Source organism: Apis florea, unplaced genomic scaffold (assembly GCF_048593485.1).
Source record: "Apis florea isolate Af1SG1 unplaced genomic scaffold, ASM4859348v1 contig_3696_pilon, whole genome shotgun sequence".
Lineage (NCBI taxonomy): Eukaryota > Metazoa > Arthropoda > Insecta > Hymenoptera > Apidae > Apis > Apis florea.
In genome coordinates, this window is record NW_028256809.1 from 2,755,429 (window position 1) to 2,782,518 (window position 27,090).

Consider the following 27,090-nt stretch of genomic DNA (forward strand, 5'->3'; position numbering starts at 1 on the left):
GGAAACTTTGTTTCTTGGAAAATTTTAATTCGATGGAATTTGGAATTTTTTCGAATTTGGTAATTGTTCGAAACTTTGTTTCTTGGAAAATTTTAGTTCGATGGAATTTGGAAATTTTGAGTTTGGTAATTGTGTGGATACAACGTAGAGGATTCTTTGGAAATTTTGAGTTGGAGTAAAATGCGGAATATTTATCCAAGTTTGAGTGTTCCATTGAGCGTTTATTTTGTGTTTTTTTGTAATTTGTCGAATTTCTAAATGATAAATATGTGTATGTATGTGAGAAACGATGTATATATGGTGTGACGAGCAGAATATCGGGTATTGAAAAATAGAATTTTTACGAATTGAAACGTTGAACGAGGTTTGGTTAAGTTATTTAGAGCTTAATACGTTTTCTGTTTAATATTAATAGGAATATAATATGGAAAGTTCGTTCTCTGGAAAATCGAGTTTTAACGTGTTCAAATATTTAGGCAATGATTAATCAGACGCATGAATCTTTAAATTAGATTTTCTGTAAATGAAACAATTTCGTTCTACATTTCCAAGCGAGTTTCTAAACTTGATTTCGTTTAGAGAGAAAAGGAAGAAAGAATTTATATATACATCTTGGATAGGATTGATGAAACAAAATTAAAACAAGGAGATCATCTACGTGCTGGTATATAAAAGGATAACAGGCATTAAGTAATTACTCAAATTAATTATCAGAATCGTATAAAGGATACTTCATCCTGTTATTTTACTTAATTATTCTACCTGCTTCGAATGTTGTCCTTTCTAAAACGTTCTGACAAAAGATAATATAGATGACTAGTCGGTGGAATCAAAATAGATTTTGAGTGTTCATTTCTTATCACATAATAGATATGAAAGCAAACTTCACTTAGTTATACAAATAACCGAGTGAAGAGGAATTTTATCATCGTGAAATAAGATAGCCAATATCGATATAATTTGCAATTAGTTATACAAATAACGAGAAGAATATATTTCTAACAAAAATTTCCTTGATTCCTAAAAATAATAAGGATTTAAAAATTCTAAAGAGAAAAAAAAAAAAAAAAAAACTGAATGAAATCGATAGATTTAATATAAAATTACTGCATATAATTATCACGCAAAATTTCCTCGAGCGAAGATATTTCGTGACAAGGGCCAAGTAAAATTATAAATTTTAAGAAAGACGTAATACGATAATGACCGGTGAAAATTTTGATCCACGGTGTAATAATTGAAGAGACGGAGACGCGAGAAATTATCGCGTTATCTTATGGTTCATCCCATAAATAAATTCATGGCTTTAATACCTTAATTAAGGGTTCATGGTCATCAGACGCGTGAAAGGTGTCTTTGAGATTATTCCACGGTGGATGCCTCGGGTTTTGATCTATTTTTCCATTGGATACCCATCATTATACCGAAAGAAGTGAACCACAGGTGCCACTCGGCGTCATTCGTCATCCTGGTTTTAATGGCTCGTCCCATACTTTGGTCATTTGCATAATACCAGCCGCCGCGAGGCTTTTTTTTCACGCACAGCGACTGCTCGTGAAAAATTACGAATCTGCTTAATGCAACGAGCTTCCTGCTGATAAAGAACGTCCCGTGTGTAATATAAAGAATGGAAGGAAAAGAATGGAATAAGATACAATTGCCCTGGAAAAAACTTTCGCTCTTCTTATACCCGTTGCACATTGATTTTTTATTGGAAACGACATTTACGTTTCCTATAGTTCGCAGATTCTTTCAGAATAATAATTGATGACCAAACTTATTTCTTTATTTTTACTTCGTGTAATAATTAATTCTCTAGTTTATACAATTATTCATTTTCTTCTTCGATCTTTACCTTTGGCTGTCTTTTTTCCAAAAATTCCTCTCTTTCCAAACGATTAATACGGATTATAATTTTCTTCGTGATCTATGTATTCATGATCTCAATTCTTCGTGATTTATTTAATTAATGAACACGTACTTGTTTCTGATAAATTAATTACTTGATTAATTACGAACGATGCTTGAAAACGATAGGAATCGTGGAAGGAACAATCGCGATCTAATTTTGGAAACGCCATTGTCAACCAGTTTACCATTTGCCGGATAAATCAACGGCGTCTAATAAATAATGAGTCTATCGACGAACGAATACGCGATCAAAGCGTCGTTGTATCAACTCCTCTTGATTAAATGGTAAATTGATCGTCGTAATCCGCGGCTACACGATTCGGTTTGCCGGGCGATATACACCACTCCTCGCTATCGATTGCATTAATGTCTCGCGATCACAACTGTCCTCGATACGGATTCGAATGCATAGAATTCTGGGAGAGAAACTCGATCAGACTCGTTTGCATCGTAGGGTTCGATTGGACGGAAATCCTTCGTGCACAAATTATTGCCCAACTGCCACGATGTATCCATGCCACGGTATCGCGTGATCCATTCGTTTCTGTAGAGAGGTTAATGAAACTCGCAACGATCGGTTCGCTTGTTTCGCGAACAGAGGGCGTGCGGGTCTTTTTTATTCCCCTATCTAGTGTCTAGTTACTCTAGTTCTATTTTGTTATACAGCTTGCGCAGGGAGATATTGTATCCCGTAGTTGTGTTGCTTGTTCTTGTGCAACAAAAGTTTCAAAGAGAAGAGAGAATGGGTTTGGAAAATTGGAAGGAAAAATTGGAATTGGCTACGGATCATTTGGACAATTGGAAGTATTGCGTTTTTTTTTTTATGTATGAATGGAAATTCGTTGTTTTCAATCAGTTACGTTTGCGAAATTTTTGTTGAAAGTTTGGTTTTATGTAGTTTCATAGTAACATTTTTTTAATCTTTATAATACTGAATATACTTATATATATATATGTTTAGTAATAAATTAAAATGATAAGAAACAGATCCAAAACTTATTTTTTACGTGTATTTTTATTTTGACAGATTAAAATCTTATTATTTTAATCTAAACATTTTTAAATAAAGGGATAAAATTGATGAGCTTTCAAATTTCAACGATTCACTCATTTTACGATAATATTAGTATAGCTTGGTGTCAAAATACATTTAAAATATTATTTCTTTATTTATTATTTTAAAGAAAAATTTTCCTCTACCATCTATTTATTATTTATCCACGTAATATTTATTTCTACTTATCCCAATCTTGTAAAAATTATTTGTAAAATTAAATCTCTCTGTACACTTTGCGGATTTAAATTACGAAATATCGGTAGCAAAAGTTTAAAATACGAATGATCGACGGAACTCAAATAAAAAAACCGGTGGTTTTTTTTCTATTTTTCCGGTTTCCTTGTACAACAAGACAGACAGGAAAACGTTAAGCAAAGGATCGACTCGCTTTACTTCCGGGATTATACGATACCCCGAAGCGATACCCTTTGATTCGTTACTGTCACTTCTTTGCAGTAATCTCTTTGATACCAGGCCGAGGCTGTTCAAGTTGGATTAAAAGCTCAGACGAATCGAATCCCTATGTTAAAGAGAAAATAATCATGAAAAAGATAACGGTTGAATAATTAGTACGAATGATTATATCTTATTAATTTCTTCTTCTTCTTTTTTTTTTTTTTTTTTTATTTTATATAGCTGGAAAAAAAAGAAAGAAAAGTAAACATCATTCGATACGTATTTTTCCTTTTAAGAAAATTCAAATTGCAGTGCTTTAAATAACTCGTTATGTTATTTCTTTATGACAAAAAAATCGTTAATTTAAATGATATTTCAATTCTATATATTAATAATATTACATATTTATAATATGTAAAATAAAATAAATAATATTAATTATACATGTAATAACAATTATGTTGCAAGATACAATAAATTAATATATAATATATATATATATATATATATATAATTTTATGAGATTAATTCAAGCACAGATTATCAAGAAATTAATGAAATCTATCTTAAGTTTGCAGTCAAATAATATAATAATTTTTCTCTAAATTCTTTAATTTTCTATTCGAAAAATCCCTGTCGTTGTTAAATCCTGAAATATTTCTCCAAAAATTTAATTTTAATATTAATTTTCTATTCTTCTCTCTCGATGAAAATTTCTTTCGAATTTTTTCATCAAAATATTAAAGAACAATGCTCTCTGTTTTAATCTCACGCCTCGAAACGGATTTAAAAATCAGGATATCAAGCACGAGTCAAGTATTCACACGAATACACAATTATTCAATGTGGAGAATGTACCAGACCAGTGAAAAAATCCCGCGTCATAGGGAATTATGTAAATCAGGTTGCCTACCATGCCGTTTCACGTCGATTTAAAGTCGATTATAACATCTTTAACATTCGCGCGATCTCATCATAGTTTTGCAGATAGTAGAACTATTTGGATTATTTTTACATATCCTTTTACTTCCTCCGAATGTTGAACATTCTTCGAGTATTTTCTACAGAATTGATATCTCTTCTATTTACCAACGTTCTTGTAAACATTTTTCATATATTTGAAGGAATTTTCTTCTACGATTTTTATAAGAGCATTAGAAATAAGAGGAATAAAGAATTGCCAGAATTGATTAGCAGTGGAGATATAAATTTTTATTCGAATAATTATTCGAACAAAATAATTTTATTTCAATTTCTATTTGCTGTCTGGAATTTAATCTGGGAATAGTATAATTTAGAATTTATTTTAAATAATAATGTATTATCAAGTAAATTTAGTTTTTACTATTTCAAGTAATTTGTTTTTCTTTCTATTGTTACTCTTACTTTGAATAATATACATGAATATTGTATGGAATTCGAGTTATATGCAACAAATAATTCTTGACTTTACGTGTATAAAAATTAACAAATTTGACAAATAATAAAACTAACGAGTGTTTAAATCTTTTGCAATCCTCTTTTACGATAATTAAATCTATGATTCATTCATATTTCCAAACAAATTCATTCATATTAGACTCAGAATATCGATATAGTGAAATAAATAAAAATCCATATTGTACAATCAGTAATAAAATATTTCATTATCAGAGTAGTTAAATAATCAATTAAAACGATTAATAAAAATCCTATGGATAAAAGTTTCCATAAGAATAATTCCAAACTAAAATTAATTAAATCTGGAATGCATCATTTACAAGGGAATTCATATTAATAGCCATAACGGAATACTATAGTAGTACAATAATTGAGTGAAAGAAAGGAAAGTAATGAAAATCCAATATATAAATAAATAAAATTTAAAAATAATTTCAATTAATTGAATCTGCGAAACATCTTTACAAAAGAAGAAGAAGAAAAAAGATAAATCCATATTTCACAATGTCCACCAAGTTTTTCATAAAAATGAAAACAATTCCAATTTCATTCAAAACGATCCAAATCATCGATGGAGAAACGTTTAAGGAAGGAAACAAGGATACATATTCTTTTGAATTTCTATCGTCGTCGAATAATGTTCACGATAATCGCAGAAATGCGTAGAAAAGCCAAGATCGAACAGCAGAATCCGATTAGCTTGGTTCCACCAAGTTTCAGCAGTTTCAAGTTGAAGAAAATGGACTAATTTCCATGGGTTGGGGTAAAGGAAGTTGGTTTAAATTCTTAATGAGGCGGGCCTGCATCAGCGTGGATTCAGCTCTATTTTGTCGAGGTTTGGATAAATTATTGAGGTACTTTGGCGTAAAAACTCCGCCCGGAATTAGCCGCATTATGTGGCCGAAAGCTTAAATTAAGAAACGCATAATTTAAGTCGCGCTTGATTCAAGGTTTTATCCCTTGGAGATGATAACGAGATTCCTCCGATGAGATGGAAATTTTCAACGCATTCGAGATCGTGTCGAACAATCGATATAAATGCAAAGAAAAAAAAAAAAAAAACTAGAAATGCAGGCAAGTTGAATACATATTCTTTAGTTGTTATAATCGATTACAAATTTTGAAAACGCAAAATTTAATATTAAGACAAAAGTGAAACATCGTTATCAATTATCAATTTTACTTCAATCGTCGTAAAGACTTCACTTCTCACTCTCTCATTTCATGTAAAAAAAAAAAAAAAAAAAAAAGGTTTCAGAAAAATTCAATTCAGAGACGTGAAAGTAACACACGCAGACTGTAAAAATCTCTTTTAATAATTAAATAACGAATAGTTATATATTACCCATTGAACGGATCGAATCTCGTTAAATTCGTTTCTTCCATCCCCTTTTAAAGGAACAATTGAACAGGGTCAAGTAAACGAAGCGGTAGACAGTGGCGCCACTTGAAATCGCGCCCTTTAAATTGAATATTCCTCTGCACAAGGGAAATCGGTGATTACGACGATCCTCGTCTCGAGGGAGGAAGATTTGCTCTCGATGGCCACCGGCGTGTATCCGCGCCGGCATTTGGACTTGCGCCAACCGCTTTGCAAATCCCTGTATTTCGGATCCACCTCCCTTCCTCCCCCATTTTTTCTTCCTCCTTCTCTTTCTCGAAACGCGCGTAAAACGTTTCTATCCTGATTAATCGGATCGGCCGCGTGGCATTCAGATTTCGAGGGAAACGAGATCACCTCGAGCGATGAAGACGGGCGCGGAAAGTTGCGGAAGAGCGGCGATTATTCCGCGGAAAATGGAGGAAAATCTGGCAGGAGGACGGATAAAAGTTCATCTAACTTTACTCAACGTTGTTTTAACGAACAACCGTGTTCAAGCGTGACTTTCATCCTTTTCTTCCATTTTTAAATTTTTCTTTTTTTTTTTTTTTTTTAAGAAATGGACTTCTTTCGCCGATTCTTCTTCTTTTATCGATTATTTAAAACGCGTATTTGATCTTTTTCCGTTTTGGAGAGGTGTTTTATACTGTTTTTTTTTTTTTTTGATGGAATATCTGTTTTAATTATAATGGAGAATATTTAGAGAAGAGCGAAATAAAGAATGGATGAAAAAAAAAAATGTTGAATTAATGTTTTAAACTTTTTCGAGATTATTAGAGCAATATTGTCAAAGTTTATTTAACGACGATAGAACAGTTATAATATTATTATTGAGATAAATCTTGATTGGGGACAAACGAGATGATTGAAAATTAAACTCATTCGTTCATTAAAAGAAATATTGTCAAACCATCATATTTATATAAGTAATCAAGATTTGAAATTAAAACTACTATTGAACAAATTAAGAGTCTCGAATCTGGTATAAAAAATTTCTAAACAAACGTGTAATAAATAATTAATTCAATATCAATATTATAATTTCAATAGAACAATTTTTTTTTAAAATTACTCGTCAATGAAAAGATCAGCATTAAAAATCAAAGCAATTATAGTTTTCTTGACACGTGATTCATGCAAGCGGTGGTCGAGTCCAGCGGAAAATTCTTCAGTGAATTTCATCTAAACTTTCGAATCACGGTATCAAGTTGTAAAGTGAATTTAAAGCTAAACTCGAAGTGGCTTCGATCGTGCATTCTCACCGACACACCAGCCAAACACCCTGTCTTTGTATGCAAGTTACTTTGGTATTCCGGAAGTTGATCTGGACGCGGCTGCGGGCGAGGACAGGAAACGTCTTCTTGCGTTGCTGGCCGGAACCAGTCTTCGATTGTTAGGTTGTTTCCTGCTCGAATTTATCACTCTATCATCCTAGAAAAAATGTCGTCAACCTTCACGACAATCGTACCTTTTCGCTCTTTCTAAAGATCTCTTTCGCCATCTTTCTATTTCAATAATGTTTATAGATTAATTGGAATTAATATTCGTAGAATTTTTGTGTTATTAATGTAATCGATATCTTTAGAATTTTTAGAATTCAAATGAGCTAACAACATTTGCTATTTGATCGAGAGTACATATTCAAATATCGTCCAACAGGACAGCAAGATGTATAGATGTCTAGGACTGAAGATCTTGTTGATCAACTAATCAACGTACATCTTGGTTGATATTCCATGGTATCAGTAATTCCATTAATCTGATGAAATTTGATCAGTTGAGTCTTGTTCGTTAAAATTTTTTATCAGTCAGTCGATCTCTAATCGTCATTCAAAAAAATCGTCTGTGTAAAATTAAATTTGAAATGAAACGAACGATTCGGATTTATGCAACTTGATTTAAAAGGCTATCTTTCAACCGACCAATCGAATTAATCATCTTCGAATCGTACATTTTATCTGATTGAAATTTATCAAATTACAATCTCAATTGGATTCGATTGACTGACTAAGAGTTAATGCAAATTAAATACAAATATACCTAATACAAATTATCAAAAAAAAAAAAAATACTTTTAATTCCATGATAAACCAAGATTAATATTTGTCAATTTTTAAAAAAGCAAAATCTAACATATTTCCGGAAATGAGTGTTGCACCATGATTTATATAATAATACATGCATATATATAAAATATAAGAATAATCGTATCCAAATATTTTTCCTTCAATTTTATTTTTCAGTGCAAGCTGACGGATACAGTTTATAAAATTCTAACAATTATATACACGTAAATCTAATCATCTCTACCGATAACACTGAGACACGATGATGGTGCAACGTTTTGACGTTCGAAAGTAAACATTAAAAGTACAAAATTATTCCCTCCCACAATTTGAATGTCTACGGCGGGGTGTGGAGGGAGGGGGAGGGGAAGAAGCGGGCATAAAATCGCGAGGAATTTAATTCAAATTCTTCTTTGAGGAACAAAACGTAACGCGATAAATATCTGGCAAAGTGGAAGCCGGTTGGCGCGGGTTCCACACAGGGCAAAATAAATTACACACGGTACAAAAGAAACCGTCGCTTTAAATTACACGAGTTTATTAACGAGCTGCAAGCTTACATCTAATGTAGGCTAGGTGAAACCGTTAAATGGAAATCTACAACGTTCCACAAGTGTCTATTATTAAAGATTAAATCTAAAACTTAATATTACTGGATTACTTCTATTACGTCTAATCTCCTCCGGAAAAGAAAAAAAAAAAAAAAAAAATTCCACGATCGATCACGTTTTTCTTTTTCTCCTTTCCTCTTTTCTCCCCGTGTTGCTTGATAACTTTCCACCTGGGCCGAACGAACGTTCAATTTATTCGGTATTGCCGAAGAATTCCGAGATTCGTGGATAAATCCTTTTCTTCGCGCGTAAATACTCGACTATGGAATCCTCGCTGATCGTTTTCTCGATAATCTCAGGGAAAGGAATACCGATAATATCCTCGTACAATTCCTCGGCGGTTTTACCAATGATGGGGAAGCAAGGGTGCCGGGCTGCTTGCTTCACCCTTTTCTTTATTTTTTTCGATAATTTTTCCAGTAACTCCTCGTGCATTTCCTCTTCACCCACTTCTTCCTCTTCCTTCTTGGGAAGTAACTTCACTGGGGTCTTCCTGATTTTCCTGGAAGAATAATTGAAAACCGTTACGCTTTGCGACTGAATCGATGTATCAAAGATTAACGGTATATGTATGTAATTCTAATTCTATTTCTAAGAGTAACGCTATTAAAATTCGAAAATATTTGAACCGCTATAACTCGGAGGATAATGATTTCCGGACAACGAATGAACGATCATTCGAAACGCGGAACCTTGCCCTTTAAAACTCTTTTTCGTTTACGTCGATACGATTTCCGGTTCTCGAGATATCATCGTGTAAAGAGAAGATAATTTTCGATCGTTTGCCTTAAACCGGATCAAACGCTATTAAAATTGGAAAAAATTTGAACCGCTATAATTCCGAAGATAATAACTTCCGGTTGATCAGCGAGCGATCATCGAAAGCGCGGAATCTTCCCCTTTAAAATGCTTTTTTGTTTATCCCGATACGACTTCCGGTTCCCGAGATATCGTCGTGTAAAGGAAAAGGTAATTTTTTAATCGTTTAATATCTCCTTCCTTATCGGTTTATTCGGACCTCTCGCTCGTTCCTCGTCTCATTGACCTATCCCAAACTCCAGACAAGCGGCAGACGTGATTCTTGGAAAAACGTAGTACGCATTTCCAGGAAACACTAGATTACGAGTCCATTCATAATCTCTCCACTGTATTAAGCGCCGTGGAAACTTCGAATCGTTATATCTCGGCCACCGATTAAGATATCGGGATGAATCAAAAAGCGAGTTCAACGATGCGATTTTCTCTATTTTTTGAATATATTTTGATGACGAAATTTGTGATTTTTTTCTCACGTTTTTTTACACGTGTAATTGAATATAAATCGTTTCATTTATCACTTTTAACGTAAATACCATGTTTTACGATAATTTAAAATATATAGAATAGATTTTCATAATAAAAATAATTAAAATAAATAATGAATATTAAATGAATAGAATTGTTACAGTTGTAATTAATTATTTGTTTGCATGTAGAAGACGTAATAACATAATACAACATAAACATAGTATTAAATCTTGTTAGTCTTTGCTGGTATACAAATTTATCGTGTGTATATAAATTTGTTTGTCTGCTTACGAATATGTTCGAATGAAATAAATCTTCTCCAAGCTAACGGAGCTAAAATGTTCTGACCAAATGGAACACTATTACATCTGGGATAAAGAGATTAATCTACCTTTGACTTGAAAGAGAAATGAAAGAAAATTGTAAATTGATGTTTTCCTGCATACCCTACAATTCCGCGGGACTACCATCTGTATAAAACACGATGGAACAGGACGAAGAAATTTCGATTAACTTTTTTCCCCAAGATCAGGCTTCTTGATCTTTCTTGGGAGAATAAATGGAAAGTTTTTCTTGAATCACCAATTCAAATTGCGGACTATGCATAACAAAAAGGCTAAGCTTCACGTGTTGTCGAATCATTTGAACTTAATACCAGTGAACCAGAAATTCAAATTCCTCGTGTAGAAAATCGATCGCGTGATATCGATTAAATAAATTCTTTTCTCGATCAAAAATATTTCCCGTGTTATCAGAAATGATCAAGTTATCAAAAAAATCATCTTGGTGCAAGCAACTGTAACACTTTGATGGAAAACATTCAAATATTATTTACTTTTCAATCGCCACTGAATAATACGTCTCAATCATTCCAATCTTTAACTATCAAGCTAAACCACTTTTTTAAAATATACACTCGACTGAATGAAAATATCTTCAATTTTCAAAGAATAGTCTCTAAATCTTGAAAAAAAGCACAATTACCGTAAATACCGATATCTTATCTAATTTTCCAACCAATCTTTTACATTAATCTTACCTCTTCCTCGGGTTCTTATATATCTTGCGATGCTTTTTCTTCATTTGAGCCAATTTGATCTCCGCCTTGGCTCTTAACACATCTTCTTTGAGCTCGGTAGGCGGCGCCTGTATCTTCATAATAATCAATTGTTCCTTCTCACGCTTCCGTTTAGCAGCCTCCGTTTCATGTTTCTTCACTTTCTTTCTCCTTCTCACCCTCGCCCCCCGTTTCAAACAGCACACTTTCGGCTTACAAATCACGTCCTTGCAGGGATCCGGCAATTTCAGTTTCACCGTCTTTGGCTTCACCTTCTCCACCTTCTTCTTGTGCATTATCTCGGGTATTATCTTCTCCAACTCCTTCTTGATCAACACATCGGTTATTTTAGACGGTACTTTCAATACGGACGTCGGTTTCTTCTTCGGTATCTTTTTCACGAGCTTTTCCCTCCGAACCTTCAACAGCTCCCGTTTCGTCACTTCCGATTTCTCAGGGATATCGATCACCGGCTCAGACGGTTTCCGCCTCTTGTCACTTTTCTTCACCTGCATCGACACGGTCAACGGGATGATGTCGGGATCATCGTCCGCGTACTGCTCCAATTCCTGTAAATTAAAGACGATGAAATGCTTATTTGTCCAGCTAATTTATATCTCGTCAGATAAAACGAGCCAGTCCAGGCATAATCTAACGGAATAAGAAAAGCATTGAAAGGACTGTACAAATGTTCATCAGATATGTTATGCTTGTACCTAATTATTTCATAGATGCTTATTATATTTATTAAAGGAAAATTAGAAGATATTTCGATAAGTTACATTCGTTATCATAATTTTTTATCTCCTTAGAAGAGAATGTCACTTGTGGGATCTAATAATCGGTATTAGTAATCTCGATTCAAAATTTCTTAGAAGAAAAATTCGAAAAGGGAATCGAGGAGGAACTTACTTTCTCCACAATTTCAAAGTATTTTCTTTCAGCTTCCATAAGTTCCGGGGCATCCGAGTCCCGTATCTTTTTCCTGTCCTTCACAACCTTCTCCCGTTCTTTCACCTGCGTCACTCTCGTGTCCCTCTCCTTCCTCTTAACTTTCTCCTTCAATTTCTTCTTCTCTTCCTCCTCCTCCTCTTTAATCGCTATCATCAATTTGATTTCCTTTAATCGTATATCCACTCCCTTTGTCAATTTCGAACACCTCTCTAAATACTAACGAAAGAAAGAAATATATTTGGGATTGATTACCAATTTGAAGTTGCATTATTAATTGAAAATCCTCCTCAAATTCGTGATATCACTTTATATCACCAATATAAAGAATAGCTTGTAATTACAGTCAATATGATAATTATATTAATAAAATTGATATTAATAAAATTAAGATTCCAATTCCTCGTACTCTATTTAATTTAAACGAACGAGAAAATATGTCTGATATGAATATACATTATTAAGAAATAGAACGGAGGTCTCGCAATTGAGAAATTTTTTTTAAATGCACCTAAATTAAAAGCTTACTTCCGAGAAGAAAGTCCTGTCCCTTCTGCTGAACGTGGTGAAGAATTCACCGGGTTCGACGAGGTACACATTTCCTGTATAACTTCCAATAGCGACAACCGGCTCCTCCTCGGAGGGCACGATGCAATTGAGCTTATTGTGGCTTAACTGCAATTCAAAAATCGGTTGTCGAATGGATTGCAGAATGTCGTACACTATCATCTTCCCGTCGTCGGTCGTAATGTAGAAACAGGAGGATCTGGTCTTGCTCCAACACCCGTCCGTCGGATGAACCTGGAAACTTTGAACGGACGTGCAAGTTAAATAATTGACGATCTTATTATAAATATAATAAAAACGGAAAGAGAAAAATGAAACTTTGTCAATCTCAAAATAGCAAACGTTAAATTTTTCATTTATTACGATATTGAATTACCATAATTTATAATTTCATTTCTAACAGAACCTACAAACGAGCATTTTTATCCGCACAGAAATGTCTAGATCTTAACCCTTTCCAGGCCTTTTTCGCTCACAACTCCAACACACGATAGCCAACTTAAAATGATTTCATAAATTAACCTTCATAAAAATTTGTTGAATATTAAAGTCTACATTATTGCTTCGTATTTGATATTTTAATAGTAATTACTTAAGATGCATCTTCGGTTTGTTCAGGACAAGTTTTTTAACGAGTAGAAATAATTTCGTTATTTGATAACAAAAAATCAAACTCGGTCACTAATTCTAATTTCAGATAAAAAAAAAATCTAACCACAAATAAATATTGTCGAATTGGAGTGCAAAGACACTTAATTAATTAATCAAATAATCGTGCGTACCGAGTGGAAATCAGGCCCTCCTCCCTTGTGTCTTCCATCCATATCCGCACCCTCCAGTCGCCCACGGAGAGGAACAGGGACGGGGTGAAGGTGCTTCGATCGACGGCTTTCACCAACTCGGAGTGAGCGTCGAACCTAACCGAGAGCTTCTCCGCGTTCGTTCTCGCTTTCTTCGAGCCGGATATGATGATGCCGTTGTCCAAGCCGAACATGAACTTGGTGCCGATCATCGGCAAGTAATTCACGCTCGAGATGCCGATCGCCCTGTTTATTTGAGGATGGTTCGGGTCCTCGAGATCGACTATCAGAACCTCGGTCGGTTGCTTTAGGGATCGCGTGTCCCACCACATCGCGCAACCGTCGTACGACGTGGAGAAAAATTCCGTGTTCGTCTTGGACGGTATCCATTTCACTTTGTTCGCTATGTCCCTGGAAACGGACGAAAAGGATGGAAATGGTTCGATGGAAAGATGGATGATATTTGTTACTTTTTTTTTTTCTATTTTGCTTGAAATTAAAAAGAGATTTCCAGGGGAAAGAGTGATGGAAATATACACGATTTAAAAAGTGTCCTCTCCCATTGAAAAATTATATTTGAATTTTATCGATCGACTCGCAGGATGATATAAGCTCAAATTAAAAGAGTGCTCGAATGTAGTTTTTTTTTTTCGAGTATGAATCTTCACGAATCCTCGAAGCAACACACGATTACTCTTACTCTATCTTCAAATCCCAAAGCTAGAAGAGAAGCTCAATAAAGGCAACCCATGTATGTACACGTGTATCAACACGAAGCAAAATGAAACCTACTGCGGACGAGGTTACACTGGTTTACGGATAAACAAAGAAATTCCTCGATATTAAAGACTTTGAAATAAAGGATCCTCCGAAGATTAAAACGTCCACCTGCTCGGTGGAAAATTAATTATTTTAAAACAGTTTTTGATTAACAAGATTAAATTACAGTCTCGTAATACATAATTGATCCCTTGATGTTACAATATATCTTCTAAAATCTTACGTTTAAACAGTTTCACAAGAAATAATTTAATAGGAATTTTTATCTGAAACGAGTCACACGCCCGAGAAGAGAAAAAGAAAGAAAGAAAGATATTTCGTTCTTCTTACCTGTGACTGTATCGCGGATGAGAGCTTTGAACAGGCTTAATCCCGGTTCTGGTGTCCCAGCTGTTGACTTGGCCCGATATATGACTGCTGGCAAGGATGGAGAGATCCCTTGGACTGTATTCGCAACAGACGCACGGGGAGATTGGCTCCAGGCCCATGTAAGGTTTGGTGGGATTCTCTACTCGTAAAATCGCGTGGGCGTATTTCGTAATCCGGATTATGCGATATAGAAGATGGAGAAGAGAAAGGAGAGAGAGAGAAAGAGAGAATGGAATCTGGATGGAACGAGGAGAAGAGTGATCTTCATCGATTCAATTTTTCGTGACGAGTATTTTGCGTGTCTTCTTCGTGTTGGATTTAAGCCATCGCCAAATCGCGCGACGTGGTGGCTTTTATATACCGCGTTATATACGCTTCCTTTCATCGCGATTTTATGGCGGTGTTTATGAATGCAAGTTTCCCCTCTTTTTCTCCCGAGTTCAGCAGCATTAGAAATGATTTTGTGTGTGTGTGTGTGTGTGTGTGTGTACAATTTAATTACTTTCGAACGTGTAATTCATGTAAGTTTATCGAAAGTATATAATAATAATAATTGAGGGAAAGTGAAAAGTGTAATTACATGGTACTAATTTGATATTATTCCGATGATCAATCGTGCCTAATAACTGGCAATTTAATTTGAAAAATTACGTTCAGAAAAGTAGAGTTTGTAGAAATTCATATTTTTGAAATGGGAAAATAAATTTAAGGGGCTTACAACGCGAGACGCTTATATATAAAATAGTTTGAAAAATGAATCTGACGTTTCATCGTCTTTTTGCACCACGCTTTTCTCCCTCCGTATTAAAATAAATAACGAAATTTGGTGAGATTTCCTAAATGAATGATCGTAGTATCGCCCCTTGTCGATAATCTAAAACGATGTAAACGAGAATGTTAATACTACAATCTTACTTTTCTTCTACCTACCGACGTGCCAGATGTACACCGTTTTACTGTAATCAACCTCCCTCCCATAGGTCAAGAAACAATACGATACCGCCAATCTGTTCGACGTATCGGCGGACCAAGAAATATTCGTCACAGGCCTCCTGGGTATATCTGGATCTCTGTACACGTTCACGGTTCTGAAAAGCGATTTCCAGAGAGATCATCTCGCCATCTTTGCATTTCTGGCACGGACGATCTGGATGACAAACAGCTCGAGATAAGGTGCCGCGCCACCTTCAGAATGATCGAGATCAATTCGAGGAATGATTTATCGACGAGTCTATGAATTTTCCTTTTTTTGAAAAATTATATTTAAAATTCCACGTATAATAGATTTTAGTCAGTCGACTTTTTAGATAATTATAAGAAGATCTTTTTTCTTCGCCATGAAAAGTCCAAGTCTCTCTACGCGTGACGTAAAGAGAAGTTGAAATTGGATTTAATTTCAATTGAACGTCGCTCACCTGAAGCTGTAGGTCTGTGTCAACGGTGTTGGTATCATGTCGTCGAAATAATGCTGGTGAATGTTCACTGTACCGTTCTGGAGAATAGCGTGCTCCATGACCTGGGAAAAAATTTAATCTAACAGTTCCTGATCAAACCCGAACCATCAGCACTATTTTCTTTCTTCAGCTACTCGTGGTTAAATCTTCGTGGCCAATTGATTGGACCGGGGTTAAAAATTATCGGGAACGAAATTGGAAGAAAATATTCGAACAAACCTCGAACATGGGAAGCAGTTTCGGTGCCCAATTGTCGTCCTTCTCAACCCTTCTGCGAAATCTGGACGTGGTCTCCTCGTCCCGTGGATTGATATCCTTCGGCCATCCGCCCTCGAAATGAAACATCCCCGTGTTCTTCGACAGCTTGACGTCCGTTTGAATCTGAATTTTTCAACGAAAATCACTCGTCCGATAATTTTTACACGACGATTCTTCTTCCTCCCCGCGGTTTTGTCGCGCGAAAAACTCGTTTCAAGGATCCAATTGATATTCCACGCGCGTCCCGCGGGAGGCTCGATAGGTTGTTAATGGCCAAATTATCCGGTTTTGCGCTTGTTATGTTAATCGGTATGCGTAATACGATTTTCGACGTGTCCAGATAACGATTATCGTGTGCTTTTCGATATTGGTTATTAATACACTTTTGCTGTTATCGACCGAAACTTTGGAATTATTAACACGTTAAATTTGAGTAACCTAGAGTTTCGTTTGTATCGAAGAATTTTTTTTTTTTTCTTTTGTCGAGAATTAAGTGAAATGATGTAATAATACCTGTTCTCAGAGATAAAGGAAGAGGTAATAAAAATATATTAATAAACGATGAAAGATATCTTTGGAAAAATTAGAGAATATTAGCAAGTATGTATATCGTGAAATATTAAGCGTATTCAGAATTATTATTACAATAAATCACGATTGATTCGAATGAAATCAGTATAATTGAATCCTTTCGTTTATTCGTTCCCTTTCGAAATTTTGCAAACCAGAAAAGGGGGTAATCTCGAACAAAGTTTCCATGCTTTCAACGAGTTGATACGGCTTTTGTTATCGCGACAAACACCCAGTTTTCGAAATAAATAAACTTCTTTGTTCACGAGGATTTTTTTTACAAGCGACGGAACAAATTGCTTCTCCAATTTTCGCGCTTCCTTGAATCTTAGGCTTTCCGTTTCTTTCCTTTTTTTTTTTTTTTTTTATTAACTCTCGTTCCTTCGAGAGAACAAAGAATATGAAGTTATCTAATCCGTCGAGAAACGAGTACAAAAGATATCTGATCCACGATACCGTTCGAGTTTCGTGAGCTTTTCGAGTTACATTGTCGAGTTACTTTATCTCGATCGTTCTTCACCTACGTGGAAACGAAATTGAATAAATTAATCTGTGGGTGAAAGGATTGGTAAAGTGTTTTTGCAAATTCATCGAAGAAAATTTTTTATTCACTATTTTAATCCTTAATCCTTTCCTAATTGTTGTTACTCGAACCCAAAGTTAAAGTGAGATGAGAGATCGTTGAGAAATAAAACAAGCATTATTTTTGTTCTAAATAATGATTATAAATGATGATTTCTGCGTGAGAAGTTCTTATCGAAGAAAAGCATATTTACGAGAGAAAATAATAATAACACATTTATGGTAAATCGAATTTTTAATCGATATACATCACTCGTCCATCATTCCATTACTTGTTGTATTTCCGCAACTATCCTCCACCTCTCCATTACTAGGAAAAAAATCAAATCGTGCAACTCTGTCACTTCTCCTCTCCACCTCTCGTTTTCATTCCAAACGATAAAAAAGCATCCGAATAAATGCCAAAAAAATTTCAAAAATGAAAGAAACCGAAAAGAGATTCATCTCGTCGAACGAATAACCAAAGCCTTGTCTCGTTTAAGCCTTTGATTTAACAGGAGGTTCGTTAACAGTCTCACAAGAGACGTTACCATGCTCGAAGAGAAAAAGAAAGACAAAGGTCGAATGCAAACGTATCTCTAACAACCTGTCGATCTAACCTGATGCAATGCCAATTGGGCGGTATTTTGAATGCCGACGTTGCACTCGTTCTTCAAGATGAAGGCGTTCATTTCGGCCGGCTTCGGCGATATTTCGGCGTCCATTGTCGGCTCCCGGATATTGAAGATGCATTGCTTGCCGAATTCGGCCCGGGTTTTCACGTACACCTTTCTGATCTCCATTCCGACCGACCTGAGGGATAAAGTAACAATAATAACAAGTTGTGAGAGAGAAAAAAAAATGTCAAGATTCGGAATTTCGAATTTGTGAATAAAGATGCGGGGATTAATTGGGAGAAAAATAAACTCTGCACAACTCTGCTCGTCGATCAACCGAACGACCAAACGAATAATCGAATAATTGAAATGAGATAAAATTGAAATTTCGACCGAGCGTGAATTTAAATAAAAAATACGGCGTGTCTAACCTGATTTAACGGAATAGAGAAGCAATCCTGAGAAAAATCCAACACCTCTTTAACCTTTTCCCCCTGTTCCGTGGCGCTGCCGGGGTCAAAGAGCGACGCGATAATTCGTCGTGTCTGTAACGCTTGCACGCGGACCGTTTCACCGTGAAGCGAAGAGAGGCGGCAAGTGTTGAAAGATTCATGAATTCACGAAGCGAATAAAGTTCCGGGCGGAACGATATTTGCCTTGTTTCGACAAACAAGCCGAGAATTCGACTGAGAAGATTCACACGTGCGAGCGCCCTCCAGCGGCGTCTCTCTCTCCTTTCTCACATCCTCTTTACGTGTGAATCGAGCATAAATAGAAGCTGGGCGCCGAGGGCGGGGGTCCGATCGTGGCTGCTGCCCTTTCGAACCGCCTTTCTGCCTGAACGTAGCCATTTCGTCCATCTGCGAGTTGGTTATCGAAGTGCGCTTAAAACGTGTATTTTCTTTCTTGTGTTTTGTTCAACTCGCTCGAAAAGAAATCGAAGGAAATTGGTTAAAATATTTGATTCGACCACGGGTTGTAGATATTTTTATATTTTTTAGTGGAAAATCTCCGCGTTCAAAAAGAGAGGAAAATGCATTGGAACTTTATATTGGTTTCGATATTTATTTATTTTTCTGGCTGGAATACAGTTTTAATAGATCGATTGTAAAAACCGTCTACTTCTGTTCCTTTCCTCTGATATCTGGACAGATCGAATCGATTTTTTTTTGTCGGTCCAGAACGACGGGCGATGGTAGTTGAGCGAATTTCAATGGAGGGCGGTAATTAAGACATTTCTTATCCCAATTACCTTTCCACGTCCCGATGAAAATGTTGAATTAGCGCAACAGTGAATTTTGCGCGTAACCAATTAATCATCCCAAACTATTCTCGAGTGAAATTGAATACTTGAGTTTCTTTGCAACACTTTTCTATAAATTAAACAGCAATACACGTGTCTTGCAAAATGTTTATATTAAAATTTTAATTGGGAATCTTCTTCCATTTCAAGAATTTGAAAACTAAACCAAAAGATTCGTATTTATCTAGAAATAGATCTATACGTATATATCTGTAGCTCTAATTAATAATAAACAAAATTCAATAAAAATGCTTGTGAATGTAACATTCACGATCGAATACTTCTTTGAAATTGATTTGAAAAAGATTCGAGTGTTGCTCGAAATCTTTCCATCTGCCTTCGAAAGAAATGGAGCATCAGAGGTCGAAAAATGAAAAACCTGTTTGTTTCTGTCGATAATTTTTCCGATCGGGCCATAAAACCACGAACCCTTATACTCAGCAATCTGTAAAAGTGAGCCGAGGAGGGGGAGGACCGACAGAAGATTGCAATCAAGGCTTCTCAATTCTTTGCTAATACTTGCTTCATCAAGAACCGCTGATGCAATCATTCTGTCTTAACGAATCGATCGTTTCACATTATTGAGGTTCGTTGCTTGCGCGTGAAGTTGCATTCGCGTCACGCTTCCCACGATGAAAGATTTCCTCCTCCAACTTTAATACCCCCGATATGTCATGAGAAGAGATATTAAAAATCGTTCCTTTTAGCGGGGCACTACTTTAATATATGATTCTTATAATAGAAATTTTGCCCCTATATTTCCTTCTATACTTTCTCTGACCGATATTTCTCGAATTATACTTTTTATCCTTTTCTTATATATTTTCTTGAGAAAGTAGAAAGATCCGTGAAAAAATTTATCTCAGATTTTCTGGTATTAATTCTCGATATTTATTTATTTATTTTTTTTTTTTTTTGCTTTATGATCAATCAGAATTTATATAAGACACAAAATTCAGTATTTATTTAAAATACAATAATCGAATTTAATTTTGAACAATTTATAAAAAATAATAATCAATCATATATAAATAATTCTAAATTGATGTTCTACCGTTATTATAAATTGATACAAAGTATCTAAAATAAAGAAATTGTCAACCTACGTACAATTCAATATATTAAATGAACAGAAAATTTCACCTTATTTTTTGAAATAATAAACTTCAACGTCATTCGTTTCCAATTCAAAATCCTCATCATTTAAATAACACAAAATAATCGTCCAATTCTCGTTAAGTTAAATAAGAAACTTCGAAATAGTCACCGCATAATTAATTACAACCATGAATCAATAACCGTGAACGCATAAAATTACGCAAAATGCCTCCACGCCGTTTAACATTCGCGGGTGGCCGATAATCACAGAAATTACCCCGCCATTTCCGGTGGATACATAATAATTCCTCGTACAATCGAGGAAAATAATTTCTATTAATCGATCCTGGCTTTAATCATAAATCGAATCGCGCTCGCTGTTATCCTCGAAAATTACAGGTCGACGCGAAAGGCTGCCTCTAATCGCTCTCGAAAGTCGGGCAACTTTCACGTTAGACGTATGCCCAATTTATTTCGAATGCTACGCGGTATGATAGCTGATTGTTTCAATGAAAGGATGTTGGCGAACTGGAAATTATTCGTCGAGATTTTTGAAATTGATTTCTATCTTCTCAAAGTTATCTTATGTGCGTATATATAAATGAAAAGTTGTAAATATAATTTGAAATTGGCATAAAATGATATTATGATTATATTCTTTTAATACGTCGATCAATCAATAAATAAATAAGTGACGTTTCAAATAATAATTCTTTACAACTTTTTCATCGCAGAATAAATGTTCAAATTTGTTTGTCTGCAAAATTTTATCCTTCGACTCGTAACAATCCTCTGAGTAAAAGTAAAAGCAAAGGCCAATGAATTTCGTATGAAGTTAATTCTCTCGCAAAGAAATCGATGCGCACGCACGTATGCATTGGTTGTTAAAGTTTAACAACCGTGGATTCTGGATAATTCCCCTCTGGAAAATCCAAAGCGTCACTGCGGCATAAACTAAATCCGCAACCAGTCGAAATATCGAAATACTTTTACGTTCGCTTATTTTTCATCGGTTCGTCAATTACAATTCCTTTGGATCGTCACTCGTCACGGTTAGTCGTTTCAAAAGTTTCAAAAGTTTCCTCCTCCGCTTTTATTATACGAATCTCCCTCTGGAACCTTTATGACTAAGTATCGGTGATCGGGTTGAATCGCATTATACTGGCTATACGAAAGCTACTTGCACGTACAATAAGTAATAATCGTCCTCTTTATGCTCGAATCTGTTTGTAAAATGTTGTTTGAGTAAGCAAAAAAAGCAAAAGTTGAAAGATGTTTTATAATTAAATTAAATTCTGACGTAAAACAGGATGATATTTTAAACAAAGTATCCTTTCATTTCTACATTTCGGGTCTCTGAATTGTCAAATTTTAATGGCCAATTTGATTATTATAAATCCTAGAATAAATATAAATACTGTAACTTTCACGATTTTTTCGCTCCTAAACCAACATTTGCTTGGCCAAAGCTCGCTTCGAAAACAAAAATTGTACAACTGTATCCCCGACTGATTATTAGAAATCGCACCTTTTTTATCCTCTCAACGATGACTCCTATGCGAAAATCCTGATAAACCATTGCTCTCATCAGCTAATGCACACGAACGTTATGTACGAACGTCCAGTTTGTGTGACTTTCTCGTTCTCGATTGAACGCATCGTCGAGGGGGGAAAAAAAGAAGGATTTTTCGATTGTGTTTCTCTCTCTTTCTCCCCCTTTTCACGAGCCGGCTTGATAAGCCAGCGAAATTGAAATTCGAATGAGGGAGATCGAGTATATACCGAGTTTCCCCAGGATTCCCTCCACCACAGGTTGTTTACAGGGCGATACAACCATCGTGGCCATCGAAGCGGCTTTATGGCTCGAGCATTCCCCGGATTCGAAGTATTGTATCAGCTGCTAATTTCCGTGTTCACTAGCTCAAAGGTTAATTCTGATCGAATCAATGGCTTTTTGGGTTAATGGGCCGCGTTTGAGGCGGTGTTATTTGAGATATGCGTTTACACGTGTAAAGATTTAAATCGATCGAGCTCGAATATATCCGACGATATAATAAAAGTGGAACGGTCTGTTAAGTTTTGAAATTTGTAATATATTATATATTAACAGACGATGATAAAAATAATGTTATGTCACTTACCTTGCTGATAATATACATCGTTTGAAAAATGTTGATAGTTCTGTAAAAGTTCTATATATATAAAATTTAATATTGTTTATTATTATAATATATCCAAATATATATATATACAATAATTATTACTCGCTTTAATATAAAGTATCTTATCAAGTATAAAAACCGATAATTTCATTACAATTAAAATCCCATATAAATTTCCCCCATTTATCCCCATAAAGTTTTTCCTAGCAAATAATATTCGAAATATTATCAAAAAGAAAAAGATCAAGGAGTAGAAAAATAAAATTAAAAGAAATTTCGATCGATCAATAACAATCTATAAAAAAATATACGATATTCAATCATTAAGAGTAAAAATTCAAAATTCGACAAATATCCGCGTAAAAATTTGTTCGAATACACGTGACTTTTATCTCCAACGAGAAAAGTTATTAATCGCGTATCAAATGTATGCGACCAAATTCTCCAGATGACAGACGATTCGAGAATGGGCAGACTAACTGGCACTTAGGCTTTCAACCGGAAGCCGCAAATTACGTGGCCACTTTGCATCGATGCGCAACTATCATCCCAGGCATGCATAATTAATCAGAAGAGCATCATCTCGATGAATGGTCAAAATACGCGCGATTTGTTTCCAATGATTCTTTGGTCCCAACTTTGATGAAACTTTCTGAGAAAAAGATCAAAATTTTTTTTTATGATAATGATACTCTGAGAAAAGTATATTTTTATTTATTTACTTATCTCAAGTTTAGAATAATTATATATATATAAAGCAGTGACTATAAGAAAATGATTTTTAATTAGTCAAAAATTTTTATATATATATATATAGTTGTATATTCAGAGTTGAATATTCTAAACGTTATACATAATTGATTGATCAATTTCTGAAAACCGACTATAGTTGGCGCTAGTATCCATGGATAATTAGCATTCGTATTCACACGTCTTTGTGTTGTGAATGTTAACTAGTGCATTAGAAATGCATTAGAAATGAATGGGTTAATACATGTACTATACGTAGAACATTAATAACAGCTTTTGATAACGAATAATCGTTTCCAAATCGTATTATAAAGTTATAATATTGACATTCTGTTGCAATCACATCGTGAAATGGTTAAATATTCGAACAAACTATAAATTTCCATCGATCTTGTATCCTGGTTAAAATTTAATAGGACAATTGTCGGAAGAATATCGAAAAAAATTTCTACAAACTTTCATAAATAATTCAAAATGAAAAAAAACTTTAAAGATCATTGTATTGACACATGTTTGAATTTGTTTCAAAGCATGCCTTCCATCGATAGAATTCGACTCAATTATATCATTTTCAAAAAAAAAAAAAAAAAATAACTTTTTCTTCTTCTATTTTCGAGATTAACACAGAATTCATACCTGTCATCCTTCAACCTCCAAGTTTTCGTTTCTTCGATCGCTATTAATTAATCCCATATCTCTTCTTTCCCTCTTGGAGGAGGAATTGCCAACTTCCCTCAAGAGCCGCACAATATCCTCCATCCGACGTATACGGCTCCGTGAAGAGACGACGAAGGGATGCTAAAAACTTTCTCCAACCTGCTCGTCATAAGTTCGTCATTCATCCAAAGAAAATTCCAGACGGATTATCCACCGTGTTTTCCGCCTCGTCATGTTCTTGCCCAACTTCGGAAGAACGTTCTCTCGCTTAAACTCCGCCGATAAATGGAAGAAAACTGCCGCGTGCCCCCTTCGAGATCTCGAGGAAAAACGAACCGAACCATCGCGTCCCTTTTCTCCTCCATTTTTGCATCCGACAACTCGCGTTCGAACCACCTGTTTCTTAACCAGAATTTGATGCTGTTACCAAGGGAAGAATGAATTTTCGCCGTGGAAAAAAAGTTTCGAAGAAAACGGACTCTTTTCTGGGCTCCTGTTCGACGATGCGAGGAAGAGGCAAGAAAAAGGAAAAGTTTTCGATGAGATTGTATATATCTCGAACAAAACTCTTCCACGTGGAGATGCAGCGATGGATCTACTTACGACGCTTGTGTTTCTTCGATGAGGATTGAAGGGTGTCTGTCTTTCTGAGAGAAGGAAGATTTTTCTCGATTTCTAATGTATATTTTGCCTCTTCAATTTCTGGGACACTTTTTATATATATATATATTTTCGAGATATTTCTGAGATATTATCAAAATATGAAAGGAATACGTGAGCTATATGAAGCTAACATGTTGGAAAGTTGTAAAGAAGTATTGGATATCGTCTTTCTGCTCTTTTTTATACATACTGCCCTTTCAATTTCTTGAGACATTTTTTGTTATATATATTCCAAGATATTGTCAAGATGTCTCATTTGAACGTGAACATAGATCTTTGTGACTTCAAGCTCAAAGAGGAATCGGATATTCTATCTTTCCGATCTATCCTTCTTGCTCTATCTAATACTTTCCTGCTTGCAATTTCTGAAACTGTGTAATATTCTCACTTCGAGTATCCAAATATTTTTCAAAATATCAAAAGGATTTCCATGAAAGCTAACTTGTGACTTTCAGTTAACGATCCTTTCGCTTCCAAGATATCAAAGGAATAATTCGCTTCGTGATTTCTAACTAGACAAACATTATCCTTTTTCTAATCTCTCTGATACATCTATTCTCGAAATTGAAGAAGCTTCAAATATTCCTTTCCTCGTTTCTCTATTTTATTAAATTTTCAAAGACGAATTTCAGAAGGGACGTCATCGTTTCGATTGAAGAAACACTGGATACGTTCTTTTTTTTTTTTTTTTTTTTTCTGATAAATTTGCCCGTTCGATTTTCAAAATGATCGATCCAAAACGTCGATTTTTAAATATCTACTCGATAAATTTTCTCCAATTCTATTTCTTCGCCTCTTCTTCGGCCGATTTCTTCATCTCGTTCTCGTGCACGAGGACGGCCGATATCCGCGGATAGAACCTCTTCTTCACTACATCGAACCTCGTCACTTTCTCCTTCATTAAATTCCACATTTCCATCTGTTCCTGTTTCTTCTTCTGCTCGAGCTCCTCCTTCGTCAGCTCCATCAGTTTTTTCGGTGGCCTCACCCTCTTCGAAACAACTCTCTTCGGGACAGGCTCTTTCTCCCTCAGATCCTCCGATTTGATCGATTTCACCTCCTCGTCCGGCACCTCCTTCAGCACTTTCACAGGTGGCGCCATCAGCTTCTCCTCCACGGTCCAGGTGCTCAATTTCTTCGCGATCGCACGCTCCTGCCAGTCGCGGAGCTCTTTCTTCGCCTTGGTCAGCTCCTTGTGAAGCACGTATGGTGGCGCGTTCTTCATCATCAGGATCTTCCTCTTGAAGGCGCGTGTCGGTGGTGGGATGTGAATAATGTAATCGGTCAATCGTTTGTACCACTTGTTGTCTAAGACGAACGGCCTCGTTCTGTCGATCGCTTCTTCCTTCAATCTCTCCTCCTCCTTCCTCTTCTCCTCCTGCTCCTGTTTATATTTTTCTAGAACAGAATTTTTTTTTTTTTTTTTTTTCAATAAAGTTGTCACTTTATTTCCTCGCGATTAGGAAAATTACTAGGACGAGGAGAAATTATTATTTTTTGTGGATTTGGAAATTGGGAGAAAATGGATGTATATGTGTGTATAAAATCGATTAATTTGATCAAAAATTGAAAAATGTGAAACAAACAAGTAAGAGCAATAAGTTTTTATCGAGTCAGGTGGTAATGGATAAAACGAGATAAATTTATAATCGAGTAAATTCAATAGATACGTATTTACAGAGATTAATTTAGGAGATGTAGTTTGATAACAAAATCATTAACGCTTCCTTCCCTATATTTTTCTATTTAAATTTCATTGTTTCATTTAAAACGATAGTTTCACGTTATTTTTAATCATAAAAATGGTGGGAACAAAACCTGTACGGAACATCTGTATTACCTTCTAAGTAAAAATTCCGACATATTTCTTCAACGTGCTATTATGCTAATCTAACACATTTCTTCGTAACATACTATTATGCCTCTGTAATAATTCAGAAGGGGGTAAATTTCGAGTGAAATTTGCTTAAGTTGGAAGATTCTGAAAGGTCCAAAAAATGTATCATTTTTCACAAAGCGCATAATCTAGGGAGGAGCTTTAATGTTTTTTTAACCACCTCTGACAATCCAAGTGAAATTTCGCTCCTGAATTTTATCCTTCAAAATTTGAATTAACATCTAGAATATTTTAAACAAATTTTCCAAAAATCTAGTGAAAAAGAAAAAAATTCTGAATATAAACAAAAATCACAGAGGCTTCAAGCTTCATGTTTTCTAATTTCAATTGAGAAAAGGCAAATTAGAACATTGAACTTGTCAATGTTAAAAACTTTTAAATTGAAAAAAGTAACGAACGAACAGGACGAATCAGAACGAATATAAAA

At 35.1% G+C, this 27,090-nt stretch overlaps 3 protein-coding genes across 6 annotated transcripts in view; 1 reads left to right on the plus strand and 2 right to left on the minus strand.

Annotated features, from left to right (window-relative positions):
* Window positions 1-27,090, plus strand: part of LOC100868385 (furin-like protease 1) — a 253,922-nt gene that overhangs the window by 167,043 nt on the left and 59,789 nt on the right. The window lies entirely within an intron of this gene.
* On the minus strand, window positions 8,773-18,329 carry LOC105736585 (dynein axonemal intermediate chain 2-like). Its single transcript, XM_086914623.1, has 10 exons — window positions 18,137-18,329; window positions 16,347-16,508; window positions 16,089-16,189; window positions 15,604-15,761; window positions 14,635-14,812; window positions 13,507-13,935; window positions 12,686-12,965; window positions 12,119-12,376; window positions 11,189-11,775; window positions 8,773-9,364 (listed from the first exon to the last, which is right to left on the minus strand). Exons 1-10 carry the CDS (start codon window positions 18,317-18,319, stop codon window positions 9,055-9,057), a joined length of 2,646 nt encoding a protein of 881 aa, XP_086770749.1. The 5' UTR covers window positions 18,320-18,329; the 3' UTR covers window positions 8,773-9,054.
* The window catches only part of LOC105736581 (dynein axonemal intermediate chain 2-like), a 62,069-nt gene continuing 57,714 nt past the window's right edge, over window positions 22,736-27,090 (minus strand). For 2 of the 3 annotated variants that reach the window (XM_086914617.1, XM_086914619.1), the window contains exons 11-12: window positions 24,083-26,164; window positions 22,736-23,348 (exon numbers count right to left, since the gene is read on the minus strand). In XM_086914617.1, the coding sequence (XP_086770743.1) occupies window positions 25,548-26,164 (617 nt within the window). In that variant the 3' untranslated portion in view covers window positions 22,736-23,348; window positions 24,083-25,547. The remainder of the gene's footprint in view (window positions 23,349-24,082; window positions 26,165-27,090) is intronic. The other variant, XM_086914618.1, reaches the window with a different exon arrangement.

Excerpts from the sequence above, each read along its gene's own strand:
- LOC105736585 (XM_086914623.1), bottom strand. The coding sequence starts at position 18,319 with ATGGAGATCAGAAAGGTGTACGTGAAAACCCGGGCCGAATTCGGCAAG. Across the intron at positions 16,190-16,346 it reads AACTGCTTCCCATGTTCGAG|GTCATGGAGCACGCTATTCT; the intron begins GTTTGTTCGAAT and ends ATTTTTTCCCAG. Across the intron at positions 15,762-16,088 it reads ACACAGACCTACAGCTTCAG|AACCGTGAACGTGTACAGAG; the intron begins GTGAGCGACGTT and ends ATCGCTTTTCAG.